Genomic DNA, 24,581 nt, shown 5'->3' with positions numbered 1-24,581 from the left:
AAACTGGCAATGAACACTCAACTCAGACTCCCAAAGAGCTCCACTCAAAAATGTAAAGTTCAAAAGGTGGATGGCCAAGCAGGATCCTACGATGAGAACCACAGAATGAACGTATTCCGCATCTTTAAAATATCCCTCTGATATTTCGATGGCACAGAATGCACAGCATCTCTAAAATGACCCTCTAACCCCCTAATGGTGAAAAGTGAGATGTTCCATCGTTTTATCCATCACACACCGTATGACCAGCCGAACTCATTTTTTATCCTCAGCACCAACTGGCTGATTGGTGAAATGATTGCCTCAGTGGATGGATCATAGATTCAAAACTGAAAAAACAACCAAAGAGGTCATTTCATCCAGCTCCCTTTCATTTTTACAGATGAGGAAACTGAGGCCAAAAGAGGTGAAGTGATTTGCTCAAAGTCACACCAGTACATGGCGTTATTGAGACCTGAACTAAAGTGCTCTGATTCCAAAGCCAGCAACATTTTGCACTGTGCCAAACCAAAGCAAGCCAGTGGATCTTGCTGTATAACCTGTAGGGTTTCAATGATGATTTTTTTCCCCACGTTCTCTAACACGGACTTTCCTGAGAGGTCTTTATTCAGAAGAAATATTTCCTCTACTAAATGTAACTTTGAAATCAAATTATCTGGAAGAGAAAAATTCAAAATAACAAGTCATTATGGCCTCATTCTTTTAGAATCTCCCTGTTAGAGCACCCTGGAAAATACTTAGTAGAAGTGTGAGGCAAATGACCAGCACAAGATATTTGCTTCTAAACAGGATTTACAGGTCCAAACCTGAGTGATGTGAATTAACAATCATCTACTTAACAACCTCAAACCTGGCAAAGTTAGCAGTGTATAGAGACCCAGGCCTGGAATCAGGAGGACCTGGGTTCAAATATGGTCTCAGATACTCCCTAACTGTATGACCCTGGGCAAGTCACTTAACTCTAACTACCAAGCCTTTATTGCTGAGAGTTTATATTCATTCTAATACAGAAAAAAGAGTTTTAAATTAGCATAGGTTATTTTCAACCCAGAATTAAAACTAGACGAAGTTTTTCTGTTGGATTCAGCCAATATGGATATTTGTTTTTATTCCAAAAAATTTACAGGGGCACTAGAACTCTCATAAAGCCAACAGTTTCAAGCTCAACCTGCAGATAGCAATTTGACTTCTGGCTAAAGCAAACATCAAAATGCCATCTATAACATCAATATCAATATCCTAGAAGCCACAGTATTTTAATTCAACTCATAAAATGCCACACATTCAGTTTATTATTCAGATTTTCTTCCATTTCGAAAAGAAACAAAGGTTAGATTTATCAAAGATGCTCTCCACCTCTTGCCTTTGCAATTAACATTTTCTTTTTCCTCTAAATATAACTACTACTGTCTGACTAACAAATAGTGAAAAAGAAACTTTGATTCAGCTCCAAAAAGAAAAGTCTACCAGGAAAGTGATTATCCAAACTGTAACTGGCCCAGTTTTCCTCTCTGATGTTACTCCAACTCAGCTCTTGGTGACTCCAGGAGCTACCGATTGCCTCCATAAAACCATCACCTAAATGTGATGTGATAGGACATTGGGCAAAGGTATAAAAGGGACCATAACTATTCTGGGGGTTCTTAACATTTCCTGGATCATGAACCTCTTGAGGAATCTGATGACAACTGTGGCTCCCTTCTCTGAAAAGTATTTTGAAATGTATAAAATAGAACATGGGATTACTCAGTCAGTTACTAGCATCAAATAAGCACCCCCTGTCCCTAGTCAGGCTCTAGACTAAATGTTTAAGATGCAAAGAGAGATAAAAGACAGTGACTGCCCTCAAGGAACTAATGGTCCAGTGGGGGAGGGACATCATGCAAATGATGAAGGGGAACCAAAATAGAAACAGGATAAATTGGGGCTAGTCTCAGAGAGTACAAAGATTAGAGGACTAGGAAAAACTTCTTGCAGAAATTGGGATTTTAGATGAAACTTGAAGGAAGTCAGAAAACGGAGATGAGGAGTGAAAGAGTTGCAGACATGGGAGGTGGTCAGTGAAAAAGCTCAGAGTGGAGAGACTTGTGTGTGAGGAAAAGCAAAGAGGGCAGTGTCATTGGAGTGAAAGGAATTTATTTCTAGGAGACTAAATAAAGCAAGACTGGAAAGAGAGGGAGGGAGGGAGAGAGAGAGAGAGAGAGAGAGAGAGAGAGAGAGAGAGAAAGCAAGGAAGAGAGAGAAAGAGAGAGAGAGAGGAGAATATATGACAAAGGAAAGCAATTATATTGAACTACAGATATCAAAATCATACTTTTAAAAATCCCACCAAGTCACAGATCCTAGGTTAAGAACTCCCAAATTTTAAGTCATGCCTCTCATTTTATACATGAAGAAATCAAACCTCATAGAGAGTGATTTACTCAAAGTCATACAAACAGTAAGAAGCAAAGCTAGATTTTGGACCTGGCCAATGCTTTTCAATAATAATAATAATAATAATAATAATAATAATAATAATAATAATAATAAACACTGGAGCAGATAGGTGGCTCAGTGGATAGAGAACCAGGCCTAGGGCTGGGAGGTCCTGAGTCTCAGACACTTCCTAGCTATGTGACTCTGGTCAAGTCACTTAATCCCAATTGCTTACCTCTTACTGCTCTTCTGCCTCTATAATAATATATAATATATATAATATACATATGATAATATAATAATAACTGATACTTATTATTGATTCTAAGACAGAAGGTAAAGTTTAAAAAATAAATAAATAAAATTTAAATGATGGTTAACATTTATATATTTATATATAGTTAACATTTATATATTATAACATGTACATGCTTACATGTCAGGCACTGTGCTAAGTGCTTTACAATTATTACATCATTTGATCTTTGAAAGAGCCACGAAGGGTAGGTGTTATTATTATTATTATTATTATTATTATTATTCCCATTTTACAGATGAAAAGACTGAAGCAAAAAAAAAAATGACTTGCCCGGTGTCACACAGTAAAAAAGTCTGAGGCTGAATTTGAACTGAGATCTTCCTGACTTTGGGTATAACATAATATAATCTGTGTCAACTACATTCTATATCAGTCAGTTTGTTTGTATCAGTATCAGTAAGTTTGTATTATGTGCCAGGAAATGTGCTATGTGTCAGAGACAGAAAGGCAAAAAAACAGTCCCTGCTCTCAAAAAGCTCACCGTCTTCCTCCATTGTCCCTCCTACCTCAGCTCCTAGTGGAGTGCAGTGGGTGCATAATTATTGTTGCCTAAGTAAAGCACAACTGAACTCCTCTTTCCTCCCAGAATGAACAGCATCTTGTCCTTTGCTTGGCATAAAGAGCCTCAGTACAACTCCACTTGGTCACTTACACGGGTGCCAACACAAGTTCCACACAAAGCCCAGTGTTTGGGTAATGCAATGTTTGTAGAATGGATCTGTCAACGGCCACAGAGAAAATCTGCCTCGTTGCTTTGGTCACACCTCCTGTTTAGGCAAACAGGGTTATTTCTGGGCCTATCTCAATGACTTAAAGTCAATTTAAATAGCTACAAGTTTTTCATCCTGGTCTAGCGTTCTCTTTCTACTTAATGTGAAGCCAGTCAGTCATTCTACGAGTCAGTCAACAAGTACTTATTAAGTATCTACTATGGCTCATGCCTAATATGGAAGTGTTTTCATGACTTCCCATGTAAAATCGATATCATTTTTTTTTTTTGCCTTCTCCACAGGTGGGAGAAAGGTAGGCTAGGATGGAGGGAGAGAATTTGGAACTCAAATTTTTCAAAAATGAATATTAAAGGAGGCAGCTGGGTAGCTCAGTGGATTGAGAGCCAGGCCTAGAGAAGGGAGGTTCTAGGTTCAAATCTGGTCTCAAACACTTCCCAGCTGTGTGACCCTGGGTGAGTCACTTGACCCCTATTGCCTAGCCCTTGCCACTCTTCTGCCCTGGAGCCAATACAGAGTACTGACTCCAAGTCGGAAGGTAAGGGTTTTAAAAAAAAAAGAATATCAAAATTTTTCCATGTAATTGAGAAATATTTCACAAAATAAAAATATTAGAAAATCATACATGAAAAAAAGTGTCTACCATTACCAGCCACTCTCCTCTTCCTCCCCTCAATCCCACCACAGTTAGACGGAATGGACCCACAGGATACCGTCAAACTTTGATGTTATCCTTAATCCAGGATCTATGAACTTGACTTAGAAAAGAAAAAAGAGATATGTTTTGATAACTGCATTTAAATGTAATTGGTTTCTTTTTTGATTCTCTGTATTTTTTTTTTCAAATTTTGATGTTATTCTTAACCAAGATATCTTAACCTAGGGTCTATGAACTTGATTTAGGAAAAAAAAAGATATAGTTTGATAACTGTATTTCGATATATTTGGTTTCTTTTTTGATTCTGTGTATTTTATTTTATGCATTTAAAAAACATTATTTTGGGATGGTACATTAACCCATCAGCAGCTAGGATGTACAGTGGATAGAGTGTCAAGCCTAGAGTCAGGAAGTCTCATCTTCATGGGTTCAAATCTGGCCTCAGATACTTCCTAGCTATGTTACTCTGGGCAAGTCACTTAACTCTGTTTGCTTCAGTTTCCTCACCTGGAAAAGTTGCTGGAGAAGGAAATGGCAAACCACTCCAGTATCTTTGCTAAGAAAACCCCAAATAAGGCCACAAAGGGTCTGACACAACTGAAGAAGAAGCCTTCACCAGACTGACAGAGGGATCTAGGACACAAAGAAGGTTAAGAATCTTGTCCTAAACTCACCATAATTAGAAAAGACTTCAGAAAAAAGAAAGTCAATTACAATCCTCAGTGTTTTAGATTATACAAATCATTTATCCCTTCTAAGGTTATCCTCCATCTGCTCTAAAAGATTGTAAACTCCTTAAAGGTGGAGACTGTCTCTTTTTGCTTATATTGGTACTCCCAGGTTTATTTAGCACAGGGTCTGGCACACAGCAGTGGCTTAATTAATGTTTATTGACTGACACAACTGACTGATTGATTCTAAGTATCTTACATGTACCCAATTATTTATCTATTATCTACTCTTTAGACTGGAGGAAGCTAGGTGGCAAAGGAAGTGCTGAGCCTAGAGTCAAGAAGACCTGAGCTCAAATCTTATTTCGATCATTTCCTGGCCGTGTGACTCTGGGCAAGTCACTTAACCTCCAATTGCCTGACAAAAAAGGATCCATTGAAGACGGAAATGGCAAACCACTCCAGTATCCTTGCCAAGAAAACCCCATGGATAGCTATAGTCCATGGGATCATGAAGAGCTGGACTAGACTGAAGGACTAAACACCACTTTTTAGAATATAAGCTCATTGGGGCAGCTAGGTAGCACAGTGGATAGAGTAAGCCTGGAGTTGGGAGGACTTGGGTTCAAATTCGGCCTCACACACTTTCTAGCATTTCAACCTGGAACAAATGACTTAACTTCAACTGCCTAGCTCTTACCACTCTTGTCTTAGAATTGATACAAGGATAGAAAGTAAGGGTTTTTAAAAAAAGAATATAAGTTCTTTGAGGGCAGGGACTGATTTGCCCCTCTTTTTGTATGCCCAGCCCTTAGCACAGTGGTCTGGCACCAAGTATAAGCTTATTAAATGTTTATTTTGTGGATTGATTAGCCCCTCTTACAATGCAATAAATGACTTGACTATACTTTGTTTCTTTGCTTTTCCTTTTAGATTTTGAAAGGTTCTGATGGCAAAGATCAGGTTCCTTCTCCCTACTCTGGTAATTAGTAGCGTCTAGTCAAGAGCAGGTAATAAATAATAACTAAAGGTGATTAATATAGTCAACGGGAAACAACTAACTTGGTGTGCGGCATTCATTTATGAGTGTGTGTGTGTGTGTGTGTGTGTGTGTGTGTGTCAGAGACAGAGAGACAGAGAGAAAGAGGGAGGGAGGAATGGAGGGAGGGAAGGAGAGAGGGAGAGAAAGAGAGAGAGAGAGAGAGAGAGAGAGAGAGAGAGAGAGAGAGAGAGAGAGAGAGAGAGAGAGAGAGAGAGATCCTGTGGTGCAGAGAGGGGGCATAACTGCTTTTGCAGAATTTCTACTGTCAGTTAAGGGTTTAGAATCTTGGGAAAGTTATGCCCCCTCTCTGCACCACAATCCAAATCCAATTCCACATTAAATCAGAAGAGATACAAATTTATTTATGGAAGGAGCCTCCAGAACAGTGGTTCCCAAACTTTTTTGGCCTACTGCCCCTTTTCCAGAAAAAAATATTACTTAGTCCCCTGGAAATTAATTTTTTTTAATTTTAATAGCAATTAACAGGAAAGATAAATGCACCTGTGGCCATCACTGCCCCCCCCCCCCCCCGATCGCTGCAGCACCCACCAGGGGGCAGTGGCGCCCACTTTGGGAATCACTGCTCTAGAACCTTAATCCAAGCAATTACTAAAGACTGCACCTGGGATCAGGAAGACTTGAGTTCTAATCTAGTCTCAAACCCTTCCTAGCTATGTGATCCTGGGCAAGTCACTTAACTTCTCTCTTGGCCTCAGTTACCTCATCTATAAAATGCAGATAATAATAGCGCCTACCTCCCAGGGTTGTCATGAGGCTCAAATGAGATGACATATGTAAAGCACTCTGTAAACTCGAAAATGCTGTATAAATGCTAGCTATTATTATTCCTCTCCCTCTGCCCTTTAATAGCACCCACCATCAAATCTCTGCCCATGACTACCATGTCACTGAGAAGCATCTCCACACACTGTTTATAGAATCAGTAAACTTGGCAGATCTTTACGGAGGAGTTGGAATAGAAAGTCTTGCTGAGAGCATTCAGGGGATATGGGAGATGGCAGGTCCCTGGCCTCAATCACATTGATTGTTGGGTAATTAAGCCACAGTGGAGACAACCTATCTACAAGACAAGAACCTACAGTCAGCTTGCCTCAGTAACCTAATGACCCCCCAGGCAACAGACCCCAGTTGGCGTGGGTGCTTCTTCAGTAGTTAGACAGTTCTCACTAGGAGGAGAGAGTGTCAGGGAATCAATTCTCCAGGCAACAAGAACTGGATCATCCCTTTACTCTCCACATTCTCTAAAGATGATTTTTTTTAAAAAGCAAAAGTAAATGCCTTTGTTTGAGACCTTGTATTATCTCTATTCCTCCTCATAGGTCACCTAGCCGACTTCCCTTCCAAGCCAAGAATCTTTCACCCGGCTAGCAGAAGGCACAGACAAGGCTTCCTTACCTGAGAACTGGGAACCAGAGCTTTCCACCAGTGCCCCCCCTTCACCAGGTCCACTTCACTTAAAGGCACGGAAACTTTTCCAATGACACAGTGACGTGAGAACTTATCAAAATCCACTATAGTTAAAAGCAAAGTTCTTCTTTGGGCTTCTAGAAACGGGATCTCGAAGGTGTAGCGCTCCTCAAACACGGGGTTCTGGGTCTTGCGTTTAACCCCTGTCTGCTTGGAATTCTTCTGGTCTGGCAAGAGGCAAATCTTCACGTAAGGGTTTGAATGAGCCATATCTTGTCGGGAGCCATCGTAGGAGATGGGAGGTGGCAGGTCCCTGGCCTCAATCACCCTCACTGTTAGGTAATTATGCAGCAGATCATATTGGGTGCTGAAATGCAGCATGCCCAGCTGGTATTTGGATAAAATCTCTTCATCAGTCAGCGAATCCATGTCATCACTGTTAGAGTCAAGGGAGTACAGTCTGGGCTCAAACTTTCTGAAATAGTCATCAGGGGTATAGGTCCTTCTCAGCACGGAGGGTTGGATGATTTCCTTCTTGGCTCCAATAATCCCAAACTCAATGGGTTTAATATCAATAAGAGGAGAGCTGGGCCGTCTGGACTCGAGACCTAAACAGCAGACACACAGAACACGGGTGATAATCACTTTTTAAATTACACAGGGTTCTTTTACGTCTAGCTATCCTTTCCACCTCTTGACTTTCCCCATCACAGTTTCAATATATCGTTGGTCGGCATAAGAAATTAACTGGGAATTTGGAGGGAGTTTTGCAAAGACAACACATGGAAGCCAGCAGATGACACAGAAAAAGTTTAGGAATTCAGAAATGCATATTTAATACAAAATGTACAATACGGTATTATAAACACACCCTAAAAGAAAAAAGAAAAAATTCAGATTTCTTTGGTACAAAGGAGGACCAAAAAGTTTTACACATTTTTCCCAAATCATGGGGGTGCTCTTCTCCTAACCCCTTTTATGTGTAAGGGATAACTATAATTAATTCCACAAGCGCATCAATAAATATTTATCAACTGCCTACCATGTTCCAGAAACTGTGATAAGGAAGTTACATGATGTAATTAACAATTGAAATTTCAAAGATACAGGTTCCTAATTCTGAATCTTCATCATTATCTGTATGACTTTGGTTTAAGTCATCTCAGTTCTTTCTACCTCATTTTCATTATTTGTAAAATGAAGAGGTTAGAAACATGGTAGTCAGAGAACTAAGGTTCAAACATTGGTTCTGCAATTTACTACTTGTCCAACAGTGGGTCAAGTAATGTCGGGCCTCATTTTCATCATTTGTGAAATGAAAGGACTGAACTCTGAGATCTCTTCCCAATTTTGATATATGATCTCAGGACCCTATGATCTATAAAATGGGGATTGGATTCAGAGTTGTCAAACTTGAGAGCCCCAGAGCACAATCACCTACAAAACTTCCTAGAACAGCCCAAACCAAATTAAAATGTAATTGGGAAATGTTTAAAAAATAAATTAAAATACAATGTAGATAATGTTAATTTGTGGTTTTCTAAGTCAGTAAGTTAGCAAAGATCAATTTCTATTTGAGTTTGACACTCCTTGATTAAGATTAAGATAAAATCTAAAATCTCTTTTAGCTCTTTGAATATAAGTGTTCAGGACAATAAGCCTTAAGTCAAATTGTGTACAGGCAAAATTTTATACACTACTAAATGCTAGAACTCCAAGGTCTTCTAAGGGATTTCCCTTAACTCTGGTACAATCCCTCTACAGTTGTTGTTGTTTAGTCATTTTTCAGTCGGGTCTAACACTTTATGACTCCATTTGGGATTTTCTTGGCAAAGATACTGGAGTAGTTTGCCATTTCCCTCTCCAGCTCATTTTAGGAAAGAGGAAATTGAGGTAAACAGGAATAAGTGACTTGCCCAGGATTGCACAGCTAGTAAGTGTCTGAGATCACATCTGAACTCAGGTCTTCCTGACCCTAGGCCTGGCACTCTATCTACTGCATCACCAAGCTGTACCCCCTCCTAAGATTATCTCTATCATTTAGATAGATATAGATATAGATATAGATATATAGATATAGATATAGGGACTGCTTTTTGCCTTCCTTTGCATCACCAGAATTTAGCCCAGGGCTTGGCTAAGCATATTAGCTACTTAATAAATGCTAGCTGACTTGATTTGTTGACTTGACCATAAGGATCATTTAATCCTAACCACTTGTTTAAACAGATGTAGAAAATAAATTCTAGAAAGAGTAAGTTGCCTTTGATTTTCTTCTTTTCTTTCTCCAACAAAATCTATCATCAGGAAAATATCTAAAAAAAATTTTTACATCAAAGTATGAATAAATCAATATGTGATTTTTTTTTGCCCTACCTCCCAGTGGGAAAAAAATGGGCCTTTACTCTTTTAAAGAAACAATTCTCGGGAAGCCTTGAGGAAAAGGGATGAGGGGTATTTGGTCCTTACCACCTACTTCCCGAAGTTATATTGCATGACCCATAGGCCACTGTGTTCCCATTTAGTAAAATCTAGGTATCTATGAGATGGGAAAACCATGAGAGAAGGCTAGATATAGTGGAAGGATCAAAGAACATCAGTGTTCAAATTACAATTCCCAATTTCAACACACAGTAACAGTGTAACCAAGGGTGAGTCAGAGAACTATCCTGAATCTCAGTTTCCTCATCTGAAAATGGGATTAATAGTTATTGTATTTAGCTGCCTCATGAAGTTGTTGGGGGAAAAACCATTTGGTAAACCTTAAAGTGCTCTGTAAATGAGAGCTGCCATTATTTCTATTGATAATGACAGTAATCAATTTGGGGGACTTAATTAAACAACTGATCCATTCAGTGGGGCAGAGGAAAAAGTTGAACAAATTCATTGGATTTAGAACTGTGTGGGGTTATGTATTAACACAACCCTCTCCCTCCTTTTCTTTTTCAGACAAATCAATTTAGGTCCAGAGAGGGAGGGAGGGAGGAATGGAGGAAGGAAGAAAGGAAGGAAGGAAGGAAGGAAGGAAGGAAGGAAGGAAGGGAGGTAGAGAAGGAAGAAGGAAGGAAAGAAGAAAGGGAAGGAAGAAGGGAGGGAGGAAGGGAGGAAGGAAGGAAGGGAGGGAGAGAGTAAGGAAAGAAGGGAGGAAGGGAGGTAGAGAGGGAGGGAAAGAAGGGAGGAAAGGAGAGAGGAAGGAAGGAAGGGAAGAAGGGGAGAAGGAAGGGAGGGAAGGAGGAAGGGGGGAGGGAAAGAGAGAAGAAAGGAAAGAATAAAGGAGAGAGATGGAGGAACAGAAGAAGGAAGGAAAGAAGAAAGGAAACAAGCATTTATTAAGAACTTACTACGTGCCAAGTATTGTGCTAAGCACTTTACAAATATTATCTTATTTGATCCTCACAACAACCCTGGGAGGTAGATGTTAGTTTTATACTCATTTTATGGACCGACAGAGGTCAAATGACTTGTCCAGAGCCACATAGCTAGGAAGTATCTGAGGTCAAATTTGAACTCAGCTTTTCCTGACTTGTAGGGTCCTAGACACTGTACCTATCTCTGGCAAAATGACTTGCCTAAAGTCACACAGCTAGGCACAACCATAGACTAAAACTAATCAATTCAGCAGCCATAGCTTTAGTTGCTATAAACCAGGGATTCCCAAAGTGGGCACTACCTCCCCCTTGTGGGTGCTGCAGCAATCCAGGGAAGCAGTGATGGCCACACTTTTTTTTGTATTACATTCGATTCTGAATTCAATAAATAGTTTCATAATTTCCAGGGGGCCCTAAGTAATATTTTTTCTGGAAAGGGGGCGGTAGGCCAAAAAAGTTTGGGAACCACTGCTATAAACAAACAAAAATCCACTCTACTTTTCATCAGCTCCATTTCCCTAAATTTAAGGTCACCTTGCTCCTATTCTATCTCTCCCCAGTCCTTCCTCTGGTAATTCTGCCCTTTTTTTCTTTCTTATTTGGGAATACTGATGTTCCTGCGAGAACTGCTCTTTCCATTCTCCTGGCAGTGCGTTTGATGAGATTTTAAATCAATTTACTTTGGATTTGTCTACAAGCTACAAAGACAGGGGTTCCTCAAGCTGTAATTTGCACAGAAGGTCATTACTAGAAGCTTACTTGAAATCCTCCGGGTAAGGCTGTACGCAGACTTCGATGTATCCGAAGACGACCGTCTCCGATCTGGAGAATCATCCTGTGGGGTTGGAGGAGCTTCACTGGCAGTGTGGTCTGAGTCCCCATTCTTATCTTCATTCCGGTTGCTCATCCTAATGAAGGGGAAGAAACTTTAGGAGTAGACTGAGAGAAATGGATTAGGTCCTCCAGGAACTACCATTTTAATTAGTTAGTGACTTCAGAAATGATAACATGGAGATATGCATTGTTGTGAAAAGAAAATATGAGCTGCTCTCTTCTCTTTAGAATTAGAATTTTTTTTTTGTTAGCATCATTTAGATTGGCAAATGGAAGAATTTTACAAAAGATTTTCTCCACCAAATGGTTAGGACAAACCACTCAATTTGTGACCCTGGGCAAGTCACTTAACCCCCACTACCTAGCCCTTATCACTCTTCTGTCTGGGAACCAATATATAATATAAATTCTAGAACAGAAGTAAATAAAGAAGTTAAAAAAAAAAAGAACTGCTTAAAAAGCTTAGAAGAAGGACATACAGGGTTGGAACTGCACTGTTTTTAACTTCTCTTTGAACCTCCTAAGGGCCAGAGGAAGCCTAGGAAAAGCAAACAGGGGGACTATCTGCCATGTGGCCAACCTGCAGATATTCTCTCTTCTCCCTGCCCTGGTTTTTCTGGATTTTCCCTGGACTTTGGGAGGTTTGCAGAGAAGAAAACACAGTATGGAATCTACCCACAGATGCTACTTTTCCCTTACACTGGGAATAGTATAGGATTTGTAATCCTGGCTCAAATACTTATTAGCCATATAATCATGGCAAGCAAGTTAGCCACTTTGAGCCTCAGTTTCCCCATTTTTAAAGTGAAAGTAAACCTACATTGGCTCTATGACAAGGTTATTGGGAGGAAAATGTTTAGTAAACTTTCAATGGATAAACATGAACCAGGATTTCATCCAGCAGCTATTAGATTCTGCCTATGCCTATCTAGAATCCTGCATTTCTAACCTGTAAGAGACTATCCTTTTCATCAAAGACCAGCTTTCTCCATCCTTAATTTTCATTATAATATACAATTTAATTTTAACTGTAATAAAGGAAAGTGCTTTGCAAACCTTAAATGGATAAACACGAACCAGGATTTCATCCAGCAGACATCAGATTCTGCTCATCTCTACATAGAATTCTTCATTTCTAACCTGTAAGAGTCTATTCTTTCATCAAAGACCAGCGTTCTCCTTAATTTTCATTGAAACATATAATTTAATTTTAACTGTAATAAAGCATATAATTATAATAATGTATGCATGTCGACTTCTCTAGAAGAATATAAGTCCTTTGAGGGTAGAGACTGCTTTGTTTGTGAGTTTTTCCCCAGGTACCTAGAGCAGTCCCTGAGAGTAGGTGCTTAATAAATGCTTGCTGAACTACATGAGCTTCATAAATGCTTACTGACTTACTAATTGAATGTCATAAAGCCTTCACTAATTCCCCCAATGGGATACAATCTCTTACTCCTCCACCCCAGCTCTGAACATAAGTTGTCTTGTATTATAATTATCTTGTATTATATTATCAGGGTACTTGTCCAGGACAGCTAGGTGGTACAATGGATAAGAGTGCCAGCTCTGGGGTCAGGAAGACCAGAATTCAAATGTTGCCTCAGACTCTCACAAGTTGTATGATCCTGGGTAAGTCACTTAACCTTATTTGCCTCAGCTCCTCCTCTATAAAATGAATTGGAGAAGGAAATGGCAAACCACTCCAGTATCTCTGCCAAGAACCCAAATGGGGTTCAACAAAGAGTTGAACATGACTGAATAACAACAGTCTCTGGTCTTATTCCTCCTCCTGGACTCTGAGCTCCTAAAGGCAGAGACGACCTCTTCTCTTAAATCATAAAGCTGGAAGGGACCTTAATTGTCCTCAAGTCCTACCCCTGCATTTTACAGATGAGGAAACTGAGGTTAGAGAGATTAAGTAATGCCAGTGTTTGAGAGGGTCAGAGGCAGGATCAGGATCCAGGTCTTCCTTGATCCAAGTTCAGCCCTCCATCCACCACAAGGGAGAACCTTATTCATTCGTGTTGAGCCAGAGGGCTCAACAAAGGGCTTTGCCCATTAGATGTGCCATAAACATTTGCTGAATATGAAACATAAATAAATAAAGTGGCAGTCTTTCCTGAGATGGGAGAGGTTCACCATATGTCTTAAGCATGTGACACAAGCTGTGTGTTTGGTTCACATGCGTGTGTTCCTCCCCCACATGTCACGTACAGAATGGCATCTTGTACCTATTGCTGTCATCAGAACTACCCAAACAGTGCTGCAGGGCAGGCTTCTTGAGCTCAGCACAGACACCGCATGAGAAACCTCTAGACTTGACATTTCCACTCCCTGCCTGTTTAAAGACATACAGCTGCCTACTCAGTAAATAAATCTGGGGATGCACAAACTAGAACATCATTTTCAAACAACTCCTACCTTTCCAGGAGCACTTTTGGAAAGTCATCACACATTTAAGGGACATCTAGGTGGCTCAGTGGATAGAGAGCCAGGCTTGGAAATATGAGGTCCTGGCTTCAAATTTGGTCTCGGACACTTCTTAGCTGTGTGACCCTGGGCAAGTCACTTAACTCCCATTACCTAGCTCTTACTCCTTGGAACCAATACTGATTCTAATACAGGAGGTAAGGGTTTAAAAAAACAGTCATCGCACATTTAGTTGAGCCCCCAAAATATGTTGTGTTAATCATTGTTGAAGAGGTCCAAGTTTGAGCCTATCCTGCCCAACCATTTTCCCATCTTTTATCATGGTTAAACTATGGGCTATCCCATTTGATTTGTTTGTTAAAGAGAGAACAAAAAAATGTTCCTAGTTAGGAAAGGTCCAGAGTAAAGTCAAAAGGCATTTATTAAGCAATGAAAGTCAAGAACAGTTCTTGCCCCTTCCCTTCTCATTCTCTTTCTCTCCCTTCCCTTTTCTTCCCTTCCCTTTCCTTCCCTTCTCTTTCCTTCTCTTCCTTTCCCTTTCCTTCTCTTCCCTTCCCTTCCCTTTTCTTCCCTTCCCTTCCCTTCCCTTCCCTTTCCTTCCCCTCTCTTCAATTTCCTTCCCTTCCTTTCCCTTTTCTTCTCTTCTCTTCCCTTTCCTTTTCCCTTCCCTTTACCCTTACCTTCTATTCTAGTAACAATTCTAAAACAGAAAGACAAGAGTTATAAAATAGGATTAAGTGAGTTGCCCAGAGACATACAGGTATGCAGTGTAGGAGGACAGATGTGAACCTATAGGACCTCCTGACTCCAGGCCTGGCTCTCCATCCACTGTTCCACCTAGCTAGAGCTTACATTCTAACAGCGGTGAGCACAACACATAAATCACAGTAAATGCAAGATTTCTATAAAGTAGATGAAAAGTCATCTCCGAGGAGAAGACATTAGCAGCTGGGGAACTAGGAAAGGCCTCCCGCAAAAGGCCGGATTGCTGTTGCCTTGAAGATGACATTTATAAAAGGTTCAGTACTGTGCCTAGCACATGGATGCTTAATAAATATGGGAGTGGGGGAGGCAGAAGGTGGAGGTGAAGAAGGAGAGCCAGAAGATCTCATCTGCATAAAAAAAAGCAGCAGACAGACAGATGTTTCTTTATTCTGTGACCTGCCCTGGCCTCAGCTCAACTCTACCAGAATCTAAGAAGTACAAATCACAAGACCAGGTCTTTGAAGCATTCGGCATCTGGGTTTTTGTCAGATTTTTGTTTTTCAACAGTAAGACTTGCTATGTGCACACTCAGTCTCTGTCTTCGAGCCAGATATCTTTCTGCTTTTACCTCCAAGATTCAACTTGGCTGTCTACAATAGGATCAGGAAAGGAAGGAGCGTGTCTGTGTTGGGGCTCCCAAAATACCAAGAACTGGGAAGTTTTCATCCTGGGTGCATAAAATTCTAGGCTCAATTGCCCACAGAAGCATTAAACATTTAAACATTGCCCTTGATACAATGAATGTTGAAAGAATCCATAGTGGGCTCCTAGGATGACCCACCTCAGAACCAGGAATACCCATTTTGACACATTCCAGGCCCACAGCTAGGTAGCACAATGGTTAGAGCACTGGGCTTGGGATCAGGAAGACTCACCTTCCTGATTTCAAACCCAGTCTCAGAAATTTACTGGTTTTGTGACTCTAGGCAAGTCACTTAACCTTGTTTGCCTCAGTTTCCTCATCTGTCAAATGAGCTGGAGTGGGGTCAGGAAAAGTCAGGTGTGATTGAAATAACCTGGAAAAAAGCCTGGGCAAGTCATTTTAACTCTCAATACTCAAAGCAGCTCTTTTAGGCTATAAGTTACAGAGACAGTGGCAACCCCTATTAGAAAAGAGGGTTCCTTTACCAGAGTTCCTGATGCCACTGGAACCAGAGGTCCAATTCTTATTCTTACAATAGGCTACAAACCTCCAAGAATCAGCACTTAATTAGTGGTCATAATACCTTCACTGGCTGCCTCAGAAGGCTATTGGAAAAGAAAACACTTTGTAAGCCATAAAGCATTATATAAATGTGTTTTATTATTGATTACTTTCTAAAGAGAGAATAATAATAGCTGGCATTTACATAGCGCTTTTCTGTTGTTTTCAAAACATTTTACATTTACCATCTCATTGGAACCTCCAAATGTCCCAACTAGGTATGTGGTGTTGTTATTATTATTACTTCTGTTTTACAGATGAGGAAATCAAGGTTCAGAGTGGTTTAAATGATGTACTCAGATTCACTTAGCTAATAAGCATCTAATGTCTTCCTGATTTCAAGACCAGTAATTTGTTCTATGCCTTGATGGCTCTCATTTGCCTAATTAAGGTATTCCTACCCCTCCTCCCTAACCTGGAGATTGGTGGAGTCAAAGAGTGCCTATATGACCTTTGCAGCCTTTCTACCTGCCCACCCTAGCCCTCTGACCACATTCCTAGTCTGTGGATAGACACGTGGATCAGAAAAATTCAAAACCACTTTCCAAAAATATCTGAGTGGCTGACAGATGGAGGAGATGTTGTATGCAGGCGCAGGAGGAGAACGAATTGGAAATAAAATGAAAGACGCTAAAGAGACCATAAACAGCGTTGGAGGATAGGTTTCAGGCTGGAGGTGCTTGTCTCTGTCACCCTATTTTTGATGCAGTTAGAGCTTGGGCTGGAGAAAATGTGAGCATCCCAGAAGCTACCTATAGTGGTAACCTGTATAAGTAGTATTAAGACTATAAACTCATCACAGAATGTAAATGTTTACAATCCACCTTTGCTACTTGGAACTCACTTGACCAAAAATTCCTCTACCTTGAACATTAAAATCTCAAAGGACCATAAAAAAAATCAAAGGACCTAAAATGAGCTGAGGATCACAAACCTCGAGCTAGAACAAACCTCAGTAGTCAGCTAGTCCAACAAATGAGGAAACTGAGGCCCAGAGAGTTTAAGTGAGTTGCCTAAGGTCATACAGGGTAGAAGACAGAATCTAAACCCAGATCCCATACTCCAAAGCCAATGCTATTAACACTTACATTACCTTAGAGACTCAGTCTCACCAACATGCCAAATACCAGGAAAGGTAGACTATAAGCTAACATGAGCATCACGACAAAGATTTTCATTAGCCTCCTAAACTCCAATTATTCTTCCTTTTGCGGGTCCCTGGCTACTATCAGGCAAAGAGGAACATATCCCAGGGGCTATTTCCAATAATTCTTAAAATTGCACACACACACACACACACACACACACACACACACACACACACCACACCACACCACACCACACAAACCATTCACTGTGCCATGTGTACCAGAGGAAGCCAGGGCAACTTCACTTACAACCAGGGTGGAGTCTGGGCAGGGAAAGGTCCCAAGATTTCAACTTCATCTTCACTTGACTGGCAGCAGCTACACTCATAACATTTTTGACAGCAGTGGCGACAGGTCCATCTACACAGCAGCAGATCAGAGATTCTAGAAAGAAAGCCCTGAGGCCATGTGGGAGGGGATGAGGTAGTGGGAATAAAGGGGGAGGGGAGGAGATAAGGAAAAAAAACCCCACAAATATTACCACCAGTCAATCACTGAGGAGAAATAATGACATTCAGGAGGTCTGTCCCTGTTACCGACAAACACTTAGAACAAAATGTTTTCCCATTTCTATTTACCAACTGCAGGCAGCATGACAGCAAACAGAATCTTACTGAAACCAGAGAGAGAGAGAGAGAGAAAGAGAGCCATTTACAGGTATTTTCTTTTGTAGTTTATTTGATTGCCTTCTTTGATGTGTGGGTGGTTTACACAACATTGAGGGAAATAGACAATATGTTCCTGAAGTTAAATGCATATTATTTCATCTTTTAAAAAGCAAAAATTATTCCAGTGGCATGACAGCAAATAAGAAAAAAAAAAAAAGAATATCAATTGGCAAGGGTTGGAGAAGAACCCCTTTATGGAAACTATTTGCTCTGGATGGGATCCTCTTCCACAAGCTGCTTTTTATAAAAGCATCTCTAATTGCGTAGTTATCAATGTCTGACTGTTTAATGCTCTCTCTACCTAGTATACTAGATAAGGCTCCCAAATGAAAGACAACCCCTTCTTGATTAGAAACCAGACAGAATGAATCATCCAATTAACTCACCTCATTTAATGGCTCCAACTGTCCTTTTAGGTATCCAGTATGAAGCAAGGGATGGGGGGGAGGGAGGGAGGGAGGAGGGGATAAAATAAAACAGACAAGACCAGTTTAGCAATGCTCAGATAACTCCAAAATCCCCATACCTTTCTACTTACCATCTCGGGGGACAGAATGGAACTTCCTAACAAGGGTTTGCTATATCCAGGGCTGCTGCTCCCCTCATGACAAACCACATCTAATAAATAAATGGGAAACTTTAGCCTTTCAATTGGATTTGCACCGTATGGTGTATGAATCAGAGCGGGTGGATAGATAGTTGAGCTATCCAATGCAGCCACACTTTGGGGAAAATAGCAAACCTTCCTATACAGAAATATCCAAGAAGCCAACCAAAATGTATCATTAGCTCACGTAGCAGGCAAACACATCCTGGAGGCCATTTGGTTCCCCCCCACCCCCACCCCATCCTCCCAGAGGCCTAAGCTTCCAACTTTGGTTCTTAATCTTTCTGATACTCTCACGAAATAAAAAAAAAAAAAAAAAAAAAAAAAAAAAAAAAAAAGAAGCCAGCATCTGTGGAGATCAAACTCATGCTATATTTTTCCTTTCTCTCCACCATGCTCTGAGAGATGTCTAGAAGAATACCCCTTAGCCTCTTCTTCCCCTACCCTGTTGGCTCCTGAGTCCAACAGATAGGGGAGGAAATGAGCAGCAGAATGGGAATGCTTAATGGGGCCAAGTTTGGCAGGAAGGGCATGAGTGAATAAGACCTGTAACAGGCCAGAACCAGTATAGCTTGGCTACTAAGCTGGACACTGAGATCATGAAAGCTCTTCAGAGGAAGGCCAAAGCACATCTTAAGCAGGATGGCAGAGTAGAAAGGGACAGCATCAAAGTACATGCATTCAGATCCTGCCTCTAAAACCTACTCCCTGAATGACTCTGGCCAAGTCACTTCCTTTTTTTTTGGCCTCATCCATAAAACAAAAGGGCTAGATGACCTCAAAAGGACCTTTCAAATTTAGATTTATGAATATAAACAGAAATAGGACTCTGAGGAAGTCTTAACAGACCTCTCTGGTTAAGAGATGAGCAGCAGGGACAGACCTCCTGAATGTCATTATTTCTCCTCAGTGATTGATTGACTTGTGGTAATATTAGTAAGTGTGTGGGGGTTGGGAAAGGGGTTCTGCCTCTCTATCTAAGAAATAAGGGAAAGGCTGGGGAATATTTATAAGAGAATACTTTCTATAAACCTCATGAGGTTCCTGGGAGGATCAAATGAGATAATATATATATGAAAGCACTCTGAAAAACTAAGGATCTCTACAAGAAGTAAATTATTATGCCCTCTCTTTATTTTCAGCCCTCAAGGAAAAATTTCCCTACTGATACTATAATCTTCAGGGAGATAATGAAACAGAAAGACACATAGAAACCTATAAGGAATACACACCTGTGAATAGAAGTTTGGTTTCCTAAATTGCTTACAATGAAACACTTTCCTCCACCATGTATCCTAGTTTCAAAATGGATGTATTGGTATCAGGGAAGGCAAAGATGGTGAATGAAACATATGAGAAGTTCCAGCCAAATTTCAATTATATTAACTATGAGTTTCTCTAAGAAGAACTCACAGTTCATAGCTATATGTGATTAAAGAAAGAGGGTTCCTTGAGAGCTAGAAAATGCTTCCTGAGGAGTAGTCTGGAACCTATGGAAAAGAAAGGGGATAAAGAATGTTCTGAAGGAGAGCTGGACATTTTAAAAGGAAAAGCAGCAGCCAGGGGCCCTCTGAATATAAAGTGCTTAAGAAATATTTGTTGATGTTAATGAAAATAATAGAGATGAGGAAACCGAACTGAAAAGAGACCAGAGACTTTGTAAATGTGAAGGAGCCTAGGCAAGGGGGGAAAGAAAGGTGACTGAGCACAAATATGAAATCTATGAAATGAAGTCAAATGTCAAAGACAGTACTTTGGCAGGAAAAATCTAGGAGCTGATATAGGCTGAGCTCCAAACAGGATCATGGCTAGGAAAAGGAGAACTGGGCACAGAACAATCTACATGGATGTGAAGATTTTATGTGAATTTTTAAATTCCAAAATTAAAAATGATGTAGAAAAGTGAGCATTTGACGAAGAATCAAGAAAACTTAGGAGTCTCACCTCCAAATAACTGATTCTGTGTGACCTTGGGAAAGTCGATTATCCTCTCTGGGACTCTGTTTCCTCTACTTTGGTTCTCTACTGTAACATTCTATAGTTCTCTCTGCATTATCAGATGCCAGAAAGCTTTAGAGACCTTCATGACCTTGGGGCTTCCCCAGAACTGCAATTCAGCAGTCTCAGGGGATAAAGGCCCCTGAATCAAGCATAGGTCTTTTAAAAGGCCTGATTTGAAATGATCTCAGTCCAAAGGCTATCTTCTACCAGATCTAACCTTCTTACCTCACCTAACCTCCTTTCTTAAGACTTCCCTGATAGTTGTCTCCTTGATTACTACTACTCAATGCACTGTCCTTCCCTACATTTCATGTCCAACCATCAAATCATTTTCGTCCCTCCAGCCTTCCTTCTTTAGCAGCCAAGCCTAGGGGGGAAGGAGATGTCCTTGTCCCTCTCGGCCGAACAGCTGCAACAGTCTCAGCTCCGGCGGCCAATTAGCCTGAGCCGTAACCACGGTAACGGCAGCCGGCGGGTCCGCCGGCCTGCCCCGGGCCGCTCGCCTTAGGGGCCCCACCCCTTCCTCTGCTTCTCCACCTCATATCTGGGTTCCGATTGCGGCCTCTGGAAAAGGATACCCCTGCCCCGCTGCCCCATAGCTGGAGCACAGAACTAGCAACTGCTCCCACTGCTAGAGGCTAGATAGGCACGGCCGATCCATGAGTGGTTTTGTGGGTGCCAGGAGCTTCCCTGCCCCGCCCATATCGTACCACGCCCCACCTCAGGCCAGTCTCACCCAGCTTGGACAAACCTACAGTCTCCTTGCAGTACCCAGGGCCTCTCACCCTGAATTACCCTTCTCACTCTTATATTATTCCGCATCCCCCCTCCACCCAGTCCTGCGCTCCCACTGCCCTTCGCCATCTGCTTTGCCCCAGCCCCAAATGCCACTGTTGGTCTCAACCACAGTGCCCCTGGGTAGATCAATAGCCCGCGCGAACAGGTTGCCTTTTTGCAACCTTTTATCCCCAAACTGCCACTGTCTCTTCCTCTTTCCCTCCTCCCCCGTTCTTTTGGCAAGTTTTTTTGCGCGTGGGATTGAGCGCCAGTCTTACTGCAGACGGACGAACCCAGCGGGGCGCAGCTGGGCAGCTCCGGACTAGGAGTCCCGGTTCTCCCCGCGTCCTCTCCATGCTTCTTCCGCTGCTGCCCGAGCCATCTCAGCCCCAGCCCCAGCCCCGGCCCGGACACGTCCCTCCTTGCCACAACCCTACCTGTATGTACGCCATTTTCACTCGCTCTCACTCCAGTCCGGGCATGGCGCTGCTACATCCACTTTGCCCTCGACAACAAGGAAGGGGAAGAAAGGAAAATGGGGAGGAAAAAAAACCAACCCAATCGCCCCAGACGTGACTTGCTTGGCTGATCAGTGGCGCCCATGCCCTCCGCTCAGCTGGCCGCCCCGTCTCTTCCTCTTCATGGTCCTGCCGCTAGGTTCTCGGACCTGGGTGGGCGCCTTAGAGGCGGAGAGAGCGCCAAAGGAGGGGGACCGCCTGACCTGCGCCCCAGCAGCACCCTACTCCCTCCTCTCTTCCCCCCGCCCCCAGGCGCTTCTGCCTTCTTCCTTTCCCGGCGCTTTGGTCTCCGCCGCCAGCGGCGCCAGGAGCATCAGGCGCCTTCTAGCCTCTGACTCCCGCCTCACACCAGCTCCACGATGCTCTCAGCCAGCCACGCAGAGACCCCTGAGCTTGAGCCACACTGCTGGCACCTGGGCAGTCCTGGACAGCGCTGGTGTCAGCAAGGACCCAAGCGCAAAGGTCCGCAGGCGCTCTCATATGAAGGCACAAGGAGCAGAGCTTCGGCGTGGGGATATTGAACCGGGAACAGGGAGGGAACGGGCTCGAGGAGGGGGTGCGGGGCGGGGGGTGGATGTCGAGTGGAGGGTGGTGATGCAAAGGGATGGTTCGATCTGTCCTAGGAGCCTGCACCTGTCGCGGGGCGGAACAGAAACCCAGTAGCGAAGTTGCTGCCTAGGATTTTGACCCTAAGGTGATGAATTTGCCTAGTCCCCCTTTCCCTGACCTAGGGGATAAAAAGATGCGTCTCCTCTGTATCCGACACCTCTTAAGAGTCTGGAGGACCCAAAAGCGCTGACATAGGGACTGCGAGGCGCTAATAGGCCAGGTGCTATGGAGGAGACAGGGAGAGGAGAGGAGTACATTAGCAAGTTTCAGGGCAGGATTGAAGGGAGGGACCAATAGCAGAAGAGAAAAGGTAAGAGTGGGGGCCACGCGAGGGCCCCAAAGTGAATGGCGCTCCCCAAGTCCCAAAGAGTTTGTGTGCCCAGGGCGCAACAAGTTGGGCGCAAAGACGTGCCACAGCGCCACCAAGCGGGAGCAATGAGACACAACTTCATAAAGAAATGTCCCACCCTTCAGCCTCAGCCACCAAACTGTGAGGGAGTTGAGGTTACTGAGTCGCCTGGGCCAGATGTGCTTCAGGGGAGCTATAGGCAGCCTGGGAAAGGATGAAGGCGAGGGCTAGGAGAGGCGGGTCGTGGTGCAATGAGAAAGCTGACCACAAGCAGAAGTTGTGGCAAAAGTCCAGGAGTGCCTAGAGTGGCACTTGTGATCCTCCCATATGTGTGTATACAAATATACTTAAACACACACAAACACACACATATATATATTTTACATATAATACACACATACTTTTACTTTATATATACCTATATACTTTTATATATAACATATACACACCTATATATCTATATCTATGTATTATATACCTATACCTTTATATATGTAATATGTGCACATATTTACATATTATATATACAATATTATGTGTATATTATATATATTTATATTATACTATACATTACACATTAAATTATTTAATTTGTTATTATATTATTGTATTGTATATAATATATAAATTATATATAATATACAATATGTTACATTGTATATTATATATAATTTATATAGAGAGTATATATACATAATATATATAATATAGAGTATATATACACACAGCTTTATATATAATATATACACATATATCTTTATATATAATATACATATATCTTTATGTATAATATAGAAATGTATGTATTACATGTGTTTATATATTATGTGCACATGTACCTATATATAATAGATACAACACATATCTTTACATATTGTATATAAACACACATATAGCTTTATATATTATATCCACATATATCTTTATTATATATTCACATATATCTTGATATAGTATATATACATCTATCTTTATTCTATATACACATATATCTTTATATGTTATATATACATATATCTTGATATAGTATATATACCTATCTTTATTATATATTCACATATATCTTTATGTGTATATATATATGCCATATGGACCATACACTTACATACACACATACACACTCACCACATCCTCTCCGTGTCTCTTCTCCTGACACCCTATCCTGGACAGATAGGGTGTATGTGTATATGTGTATTGGGTAGATATGAATGTATGTATTACATGTAGCATATATATGTGTATATATATTCCAGTCAGATGTCAGTGTCTGAAATTTTAGAGTTTTAGTCTGTTGGTTTATTTTTGTTTCAAGATTGGTCTCATCTAGTAGTTCTTTTGAACTATGCCTAGTACAAGGTTACTAATATCTTAAATTACCTCTACCAAATTAACTTCTTCATAAACCACTTTGGTGTTTGAAATATATCAATGGGTCCTATAAATGCTATTTCAGAAGGCCTGGAGACATAAAATTCCCTCCCTTTCTCTTGCAAAGTGGATCGACATAAATTTAGTATCAAGAAAATTGAGCCTGTTTTCATTTTCCAAAACTGCTACAGGTAATGAGTGTTTTTGATATATACATTATTTCATATTTTATATTTTATAGGGGGAAATTTCATTAGTATTGAAGTTTCTCACAGAAACCTTATTTGTGTCCTGTGGAACAACTAAGGACTCTGTGGAAGACGATTTGGGAAATTATTAAGAAAATTAGTTTAGCCACTCAGGCACTGGAGGAGCCTGAGGGCCTCATGAAAAAGGGAAAAATCTAAGAATATGGGCAGATGGTGCAGAGGGTGTTAAAAGGTGAGATGCAGGGCACTGAAGACAAATCTGCCTAATTCACAGTTTTGCCCAGGGTTTATTCTCTATAAACTTGGTGTGAGGAGTTAGGAATATGTCTGCACGTACCCTGGTGTTCTTGATAATGGATAGAAATAAAACTAATACTAAACAGAATTGTGAAGCAAGTTGCATGGCTTCAGGATTGCCCAGACTCCTGTCTGTCCCCTGGATCATCCCAGTCAGCCATG

General features: G+C 41.4%; 1 protein-coding gene across 1 annotated transcript in view; it reads right to left on the bottom strand.

The window, feature by feature from the left end:
• The window catches only part of SYT17 (synaptotagmin 17), an 88,696-nt gene extending 67,175 nt beyond the window's left edge, over positions 1-21,521 (bottom strand). The window contains exons 1-5 of the mRNA XM_044679071.1: positions 21,507-21,521; positions 18,071-18,088; positions 17,266-17,414; positions 11,392-11,540; positions 7,253-7,872 (exon numbers count right to left, since the gene is read on the bottom strand). Coding sequence (XP_044535006.1) covers positions 7,253-7,872; positions 11,392-11,540; positions 17,266-17,414; positions 18,071-18,088; positions 21,507-21,521 — 951 coding nt within the window. The remainder of the gene's footprint in view (positions 1-7,252; positions 7,873-11,391; positions 11,541-17,265; positions 17,415-18,070; positions 18,089-21,506) is intronic.
• Positions 21,522-24,581: the final 3,060 nt, after the last annotated feature.

The sequence above is a fragment of the Gracilinanus agilis genome, chromosome 1 (assembly GCF_016433145.1).
Source record: "Gracilinanus agilis isolate LMUSP501 chromosome 1, AgileGrace, whole genome shotgun sequence".
NCBI lineage: Eukaryota > Metazoa > Chordata > Mammalia > Didelphimorphia > Didelphidae > Gracilinanus > Gracilinanus agilis.
The sequence above is the reverse complement of the archived record's forward strand: the minus strand, read 5'-3'. Positions and strand labels throughout refer to the sequence as shown.